At 35.3% G+C, this 9,039-nt stretch overlaps 1 protein-coding gene across 1 annotated transcript; it reads right to left on the bottom strand.

Annotated features, from left to right (window-relative positions):
- Positions 1–3,375: 3,375 nt before the first annotated feature.
- CHUP1 (Hydroxyproline-rich glycoprotein family protein) lies at positions 3,376–7,709 on the bottom strand. Its single transcript, XM_078969569.1, has 9 exons — positions 7,351–7,709; positions 7,162–7,223; positions 6,346–7,077; positions 4,792–6,132; positions 4,578–4,709; positions 4,188–4,369; positions 3,976–4,087; positions 3,729–3,872; positions 3,376–3,646 (listed from the first exon to the last, which is right to left on the bottom strand). Exons 1-9 carry the CDS (start codon positions 7,436–7,438, stop codon positions 3,548–3,550), a joined length of 2,892 nt encoding a protein of 963 aa, XP_078825695.1. The 5' UTR covers positions 7,439–7,709; the 3' UTR covers positions 3,376–3,547.
- Positions 7,710–9,039: the final 1,330 nt, after the last annotated feature.

The raw sequence follows: 9,039 nt of genomic DNA, 5'->3' as shown, positions 1-9,039 counted from the left end.
CCGTAATCCAATTGCAAAATATTTGAAGGTAGGTAAATGACGATTTACCAATTTCCACCATGAAAAACGAAAATGAACGTTAGGTTTTAAACAAATTGAAATTCCTAGATTCTTTTAGATTCATTTAACTTTTCAATGGCATGTTTCAATCTCGATTATGCCCTTCAAGTTTGTGACTAGGATACCGAGGATCACAAACAAGGTGTGAATAACCATGCAAATGTGCTTGGTACTCTTGATGCCACTTATTACCTAATCAATGTTCCGGTTAACTACACACGCTTCATTGATCTATAATAAACATCGAGCTACCCTTTGCCACCCTTGTTAGTCCAAGTTAGTATGTCGGTTAACCACACACGATCCACTAACGGCTTGGCAAGGTACAAAGTGTAATTTCATGGAATAGCATCATTTTCACATTTTGCCTAAAGTAACTAAGATTGGAAATTTATGAAAAACATTTAGTTACTTTATAATACTCATTATACTTATTAATGAGGAATTATTTTGTCATATCCTACCCGTTCGGCTAACGATCCTCCACCAATCAAGGAAACGGTGGGTGAGAGTGGAGACTCATTCAACCTCCATTTTATAGGTAGTTTCCTTATGCACCCCCTCCCCCTCCTTATAGATCAGCTTCGTGAATGAGGCCTACTAACGGTAAGACTGACTCATCTTATACATACATACATACATATATATATATATATATATATGTGTGTGTGTGTGTGTGTGTGTGTGTATATATATATATATATATATATATATATATATATATATAATTATTAAGCTTTTAGTATTATAATAGTATAAGGGTTGTATTTTTAACTTTTAAAACACTAGGGTTTAGAATTTAACATTTTAAAATTAAAATATTTTAATCAAATTTTAAATTCCAAAACTTGAGGGTAAGTTTGAACTTTTCAAAACTTTCTAGATCAAATTTAAAACAATTAAAATAATCAAATAAATTTATCATTATCTAAATTTCACCTAATCCAATTTTATTTGGCAAGATAACTACAATTCAAAATTTACAAATAATTAGTTTATCTTATAATCTAGTAATTATCTTAAAATTTAACCGTTATCTTCAAATTAGATTAAGATATCCATTACCATAATAGAAAATTCGGATTTTGATAGTAACAATAGTTTATGGTAATTATCCAAATCTAATTTAGGCTTAAATTCCGAAAATCCTGTAATCAGACGAGTCAACTCGTCGAGTCCAAATATTGACTCGTCGAGTCCCAATATGGACTCGTCGAGCTCATCTGTCAGATGCAAAAAAAATGATTATCTTCAGCTTTGAACAATTAACCAATGCAACGAATACAACATAAAAATAGCCTAAGCTTTGATACCACTGATGAGTTTTGAGCACTACAACATTCTATGGTATACATGCAACCCTTATGCTTCGGATCTATGTTTTCTCAAGTTATACATGCAAATCAAATTATCCAAAGCATGAACCCTAACTAGCATATAATTTTCAGAATATGTAACAAAAAACAAAGTTATAAGAATATCTTTTTCTTGTAGCTTGTAGATCTTAACCTTCAAGAGCCTAGTGCCTTAGATGTTGCACCTCAAATGGATCACAAACACCAAGTAGCAAGTTGGAAGAATATAAGAGAGGTTGGGAGGCCCAAATTCGACTAGGGTATTCTCTAGGAAAGCAAGTGGCCGATTTTGTGGTCCAGAGGGTTCCTTATATAGCTGAGGTTCTAGGGTTTCAGGTAAAACCCTAATGCAACTGCTTAAGCCTTAAGCAGCCTAGCAGATCCTTCCAGAAGCTATCATATGGACAAAATCTATGTGGGCTATACATAGGATTTCGTTCATCCCTTCTTAGTGATCAATAAGTCCAACTTTGCAACTATCAGATAATTGTAATACCAATTTCCTTAATTTAATTAATCTCTTTTGATCACCAAATTAATTCCAAATTAATTTCTGATCAATACTAATTAAATAATATGATTTCTCAATTAATATCTATTCTTATAATATATTAATAAATCATAATTAACCTCTTTCTTCATTATTTATCCAGTCAAGTTGTTATGGTGAAGGCAGCCCAAAAGGACTATGCTACTATCGAGTTAAGTACATACGAATTATAGTTATGGGCTGATACACCTAATCCAACACTTAAGAGTTGCATCCTTGATCCCTTATTGTCAAATGAGTTCCTTTTCTTTTCCTGCCATTTGTGCTCTATTTTGTTGAGCCTTTAGTCTCACTTCAGCAACTAATTGGTTAATTGACTCTAATTTCTCTTTTCTCCTTTTCTCAAACTCATTGGTGAGTCTAGAATTTCATGAATGATAGGAGAATGACTTGATCTGGACTTGTCTACCTTTTCCCCATCTGGTTTAGGTGACCTGTCATTTGAACCAGATAATTTTGTTAGGATCAAGTTGAGCTTGGAATCAGACGAGGCAACTTTTCTCTAAAGTTCACGTATATCAGAAGACGAGGCAACTTTTTTCTGAACAATTTTCTAAAGAGAAGAGATATCACCCGAGTAGTCATGGTCTTTCTGAGAATTGGATTTGGAGAGATTTGCAATGTCAGATCGCAATGAATCCAATTGACGTTGAATTTGCTAACTAAATGCTTGAAAGGGAGAGGTGGAAGATGATGTTGAAGCTTTAGAGAGTTCTGCAACTAACTTCTCAAGAGCGGAAATGTATCGGTCTTGAGCAGTGATATGACTCTGCAGATGATCAAATTTAGCTTCATAGACGGAATCTAGATTCGATAAAGACCAAAGAAAATCACCGATCTTTTGATACATCGGAGGAGATGTGGACTCATCTAAATCTGCTCCAAGATTATTTTCAGATACGTTTGGAGATGGGATAGAAGGCGGTTGAGCAATCTTGGATGTTCGAAATAAATTGGTAACAAGTATATTTGGTATATACTAATACCAATAACGTACCAATAAATAAACTCAATAAAATACCAATTCCACGCCTAAGGAGAAACTCAACCCTCTAAATTGCTCATTTAAACTTACCTGTAGCTTATTACGGGGCTAAATCATAGAGTACTATTTTGGATGTTCCCTTTTTGAAACCTAAACTTCCTTTATCGAAAATATCTAAGTTACCCCTTTATTTTCATTTACTCCCTTGGTTCATACTCATTTGTATCTAGTTCTTTTTAGTCCTATAGTTTCAAATAATAACAACATATTTTTCCTTTTACCCTTTTGTATGAAATTTACAAATGTATTCAAATTCATCATTCCAATAACTTTGTTTATCCCACATATGTGTGTTGTTAAATAAAACCAGTATCCATTCCTCCCTATGATCCCAATTCGCCAAAAGTCATGTCTAGACATTATACTTTGTAAAAATGAGCATATATATATCTTGTCATTTGAATTTGACCTATTGGTTGTATAATACAATTCAATATAAGGTATATGTATCTGCATGGAGGCAGTAACATAAAACAAACTAAAATACAAAATATATAAACATGGAAAAAGAAAAAGGAATAAAAAATCATGTAACACTCAAGCATCAGGCATATTTTCTTCGGTTGTTTGTTTATTCATTCGACTTCTTAGTTCTTCAAACGCCTTCATACTCTCTGAATCAAACCCTCCTGCAAACTGTAAAAACACAATAATTTTAGCAACACATATTATAAAAAGTATTAAAAAAAAAAATGATCGATTCTCAAATTTATTTTACCTGATGAACACGAAAAGCAAATCGCACACCCTGAAGCACCAAAAACTCTCTGTTTGGTTCTTTCTCGGGTCCATCCAACGCATCAAGTTCCGATGCAACCCGCTTCATGTATTTTCTAGCCAATTGCACAGATGAAAGCTTGATCTGCAAAAAAAAATGTTTTTTATTGTTTATTTTATTTTAAAAAAAAAAAAAGTTTTATTGAATTATAGTATTAATGTATTATACTAACAAACAAAAACAATACCTTGCCTACAACTCCGGAATCTTGTAACCAATTGATTGGAATACCGAATTCTTTATATCTCGACATAGCCATGTCTCTTGTCCTTAGTAATGCATAAACACTGTTCTCCACTCTAAAAAAAAAATGGATATTTTATAAAGAGTAGTTATGGTGATTATATGAAATTAAATGTTGATGTTAATAATGAAAAATGAAAAAGTGTTGAAACATACTTTTCTAGCAACTTGTACATTTTTTTCAAAGCGGGTTCACATGGGACACTTGGATCATCGACAAAATTAGAGACTTGTTTTTCGAGTTTCATTAGATCTTGATATTCAAAGGCTGCTTCTCTAAATGCGTCTGCTTTTCCTTCTGGCCAATCAAAATGCTTCAAGACTGCCCGTTCATCAACCTGAAAAGCAAATAGATAATTTTGAGTAAATTACATTTTTGGTCCCTGCATATAGCTTAATGTTTTAATTTTAGTCTCAAGAAGTTTTTTTTCCAAATTTGGTCCCTTTTTTACTTTTTTGGTGTGTTTCAAGTAAAAAAACAAAAACTTCTTGGACCAAAATATAAATTACTTTTAATAATTATGTAACGAATCTTGAAAAACATACCAAAAATGAGAGTTCTTCATCAAGCCAGTTCACGAAAGTCACCAAATCTTCTATATCTGTGAAAGAAGCAGCTCGGACTTCAGATGCAAGTGACTCGACAAAATCACCTTGAGTTTCCACGTCAGCTTTTACCTGAAAACAACGACAGTGTCGATTAGTAAATATTTAAGCATAAACATTAGATTTAATGGGAGATTAGAATCTTGAAACGTACAGCTAACAAGAAAGTTGACCGGTTTTCAATCTCTCCGATCATGTTACTTCTTGCATCCGCTGTGTTTGATGCAGATGAAGATATGATTGACGTATCTTTTTTGGCTTCACGTTTCATCAAACTTTGGTAAAATTCAACCAACTCTGGAGCTCTGTGAACTTTATCACCGCCACCGGCTCCTCTAGCTAGGGTTCCCGGTGGAGGAGGTGGGCGGGGTGGGCCGCCAGGTGGTGGCGGTAGTGGGGGAGCACCTGGTGGAGGAGGTGGAGGCGGAGGACCACCACCTGCAGATACTGGATTAGCGGTTGTTGCAGGAGCGGCTCCGGTGCGTTTCGGAGGAGGACGTGGAGTTCTAGGCGGTCTCTTTTCAATATCGGCAAATTGAATCTTACTGACAGGTGGCATGCTCGTTGACTTTCCATCGGTTGACTGATCGCCGGAAATGACATCAGCAGAAGGAGAAATCACTGCTCTCTCTTTCACTTGAGCAAGTTTTGGCGGCAAACTCACTGATTTAGTGTAACTCGGTGGCTTGAAACTTGTAGTACTATCACCAAACCTAGCAGCTCTCGCTTGATCGGCTTTTTCCTTGATTTTCTTCTCGCGTTCTAATGCAAGCTTATGTCGATCTTTATACGCCGGATACTTCTCATCCAAAACGCCTTCAACCGATTTCGACATCAAATGAAACGATGATGCAACATTATTTGGGGTTTCTGGAGAATTAGCGGAATCCTGATCAGCTACACCGAAAGTAGTAATCGCGACTGATTCACCTGCGTTTCGTAACATCAAAGCTTCTAACGGACCTCTCGGTTTCTGACTAACGCTAACCCTAGGAGATCCACCGGTAAACGACCTTGCAGGTGAAGTAAGAGCGCTGGAATAATTCGAATCATCTTTCGATTTCCCCCATTTTTTAAGTTTTTGGATCAAACTTGGCTTTTTACTGAAACTGCTGTATCGACTCATGGAACTATCAATGGAAGCCGTATCGAAATCTTCGGATCCTGGAGAAGATGGTTGAGAGAAGTTGCTTTCCAGATCTGTGTCGCCTCCTTGCCCGCGTTCTGATCCTGCGTACTCTAACATTAACTGTTTGGCTTTTTCTTGCGATCTAGGGCTTAAATTTTTGTTGAGATCGCGAGCTGAAGTTTTTCCTGAAGGTGTTTCGTAGTTTCGAAGCTCGAATCGCAAACATGCGTTAACCCAACGGAGGTACACGAGTTCTTCAACTTCACTGAATCTGTTCATCTGGAGTCCTTCGACTTGCTTTAACAGATCTTCATTTGTGTGTGCTAATTTGTTCACCTCCTCTTTCACCCTCGCCACCATTTCTGTCTGTAGCAGTAGCACCATGGGAATTACATTACTGAAAAGGCATTATGACATTCAACAAATTGACAATGTTTGTAATTTTTTCTTCTTATTATCATTTTTTTTAAATAAAAAAATAAGAAGAAGAAGAAAATTACACTTTTCATCCCTAAATGTATATGAATTTTACAATTTTGATCCTAAAATAATTATCCTTTAATTTTGAATCTTTTTTACCTCGGTTGTGCTTGAAAGCACTGCGACTCTGGATTCAGCTGCATCCAGTTTAACAACCAATTGTCTTTTTTCATGTTGAAGCTCTCTGTTCTTCCTTTTAAGCTCAACAACTTCCACTTCTAATTCCTTCAAGCTTTTCAACTTTCTCTCAATATCAGTATCCTTCTTGAATGCATCTTGTTCTTTCGTTTGAAGAATCCCAACTTGTTGTTTCAATAACAACAATTGCCCTTTCGTTTGATTCGCCTCGAGTTGAAACTGCCTTTGAAGCTCCTTGATTTTATTCCTGGCTGCATCTAATTCCTTTTTATAATTAGCTCCATTAACGACTTCTTCTTGAAGCTTTTTTCTCTCGGTTTGCAACGATTTGACTGTAATGTTCAACATATCGATCTCCACTGTTTTGATTTTTAATTGTCTTTGTAATTCGACGATATCGGATTCCTGTTCCTTTAATCCGTAGTATTCGAGAAGTTCGCCTTCGAGTTTGACTTCTCGTTCTTCAAGCTCTTTGACTAAGTTCCGTAATTGTTCGAGTTCGTTTGCGTTGTTCGCCATTTCGATTTCGTATACACGCTCTTTCTCGGCTGTCGGAAACGGAATATCAATCTCGCCGGATAACAGATCTTCGAATTCAGGTAAGATGTCATCTTCAAAATCTGGAGTGTTTGATTGTGCATTGATTAAACCGCTAATTAGTTTAACCTCTTCTTTTTCCTCTTCCTCTTCATTCTGTACAAACAAAAACCCTAGGAACAGTCACGAATACTGAAATTGGAATACGAAATTAAGAATAACCTCTGCAATAACACAAACCGTAATTTGTTTTTTATCTTCTTCTTCTTTTTTATTTTGTCCAGAAGTAGATTCATCGTTTCCTGAGCTCCAATTTCACCATTAGAGGCATTGAACAACATCAGAATCAATACAAAGCCATAGAAATTAGAAAAAAAACAAAAAGAAAAATCGCCTCTTTTAATAAAAAGAAACGAATTATGGAATTACCTGTTGACTGAGGACGTTTAACGTTGACCTGCTTAACTGCATAAGCTGCAATTGAAGCAGCAACAATGAACCCTAACCTGACAATCATGTAGGTGTCGTGAATATGAAATCACAAGATTGCCACTCATCTATTATAGATTATATCCCATGAAAATCCGATTTCAACCAGCATCCCACGACTCCATGGTCAACCATTCGCTCAAGTGGAAAACAGAAAACACAGAATCTGTGAAGAAGACTTAGAATTAGAAGAAATATTAGTTATAATGAATTGGCAAATTTTGAGTATCAATATCGAACTAGAAACATGGAAGTATTGAAGTTTATGACAGGTAGAATCTCATCACATTTGTGAATACTAGGAGCTACACCCACCACAGATATCTAGTGGCCAAATTTTGTCTCGAAAGGATTGACATTCTTTGAAACCCATGAATTTTACAGATAGAAAACGACATCAGTGATTGTAAATTCAGATTAATATCCAGCTATCTTGCGAATATATATTTCAGGAAATTAGTTAAGAATTTAAGTGAGAACATACTTTTGTCCACTCATATTCTATAGCTCATGAACCTTCTTTTTCGTTGGGTACAATTAATGCTGTTATCTTGATAATCCAAGTTTCAAAAACACCCACAAACAATAGTCGAAATCAAAATCAAAAATCAAATTATATTTTAATTTTTGTTTTTACCACAAAAGGAAAATATAGATTTAAGAGTAAGGACTTAAATGGAGGAGGTGGGCCATGTTTACAAGACAAGTGCACAAATATGGTTTATTTCATTGTTGTATTTAATGGAAAGATGGAAAAGGTAGGTTAAGAAAAGAAAGGTAGAGATTGGCTTTGCTTTAATGGATTGATGCATATGGCGTATGTTAACCAAAGCCCATGAAAAAAGAGAGTAAAACAAAACCTTATCCCTGGCTTTTTTATAAAACAGGCGTTTGTGCCCGCAAATTGTCCCCTTTTTGGATCTTTCTGCGAATGAGCAAATAGCATATTAGGTGGGATTAATGACTTGGATAATATCTATACTTTATGCACTCAATTTTTTATAGAAAACGTTTTTTCTTATCGGTTATTACAAGTTTAACCGATTTTTAGGTATGAATTGGCGCTTTCGGCTACATCTCCGGCTACCAAAGAACCTTTGGCGAATCTCTGGTCATCATCTTCGATCAACATCAATTTTCCGGTGACCCTTGCCCGTTTATAGATTCTTGATTTCTAAAGTTTTTGAAAGTTTTTGGGGACCTTGACCAAGTCAATAACAAGTCTCTTGAAAAAATTTATGTTGAACTGAGAAAATGATAAGGGACTCTTTGAGGTGCTAAAGTCGTTGGAGATGGTGTCTAAGATGTCAACTTAGACCAAAACCGATTAGAATAGTTGGTGATAATGGTGTGTTTTAAAAAAAATATATATATGACCAAATGTGTATATAGAATATAGTTGGTTATCCTCTCAGATCATTTGAATATGGTGATAAACAATGTTAGAGCTTAAATTTATTTAAAAAATATAGTCGGTTATCCTCTCAGAGCATTTGTATATGATGATAGACAAAGTTAGATCTTTTAAAGTGGTATGTTATTGGGATAATCACAAAATATCAAAATTGTAGGGGTGTACATCAAACTACATAAACCGCCCGCATCGCACAACACCGCACCGCATAATGC

The sequence above is a fragment of the Lactuca saligna genome, chromosome 8, assembly GCF_052625555.1.
Source record: "Lactuca saligna cultivar CGN05327 chromosome 8, ASM5262555v1, whole genome shotgun sequence".
In the NCBI taxonomy this organism is placed as follows: domain Eukaryota; kingdom Viridiplantae; phylum Streptophyta; class Magnoliopsida; order Asterales; family Asteraceae; genus Lactuca; species Lactuca saligna.
This window is presented reverse-complemented; position numbering and strand designations above follow the sequence as displayed.

Excerpts from the sequence above, each read along its gene's own strand:
- CHUP1 (XM_078969569.1), bottom strand. The coding sequence starts at position 7,438 with ATGATTGTCAGGTTAGGGTTCATTGTTGCTGCTTCAATTGCAGCTTAT. Across the intron at positions 4,370-4,577 it reads ATGAAGAACTCTCATTTTTG|GTTGATGAACGGGCAGTCTT; the intron begins GTATGTTTTTCA and ends TTTGCTTTTCAG. Across the intron at positions 3,873-3,975 it reads ATTCCGGAGTTGTAGGCAAG|ATCAAGCTTTCATCTGTGCA; the intron begins GTATTGTTTTTG and ends TTTTTTTTGCAG.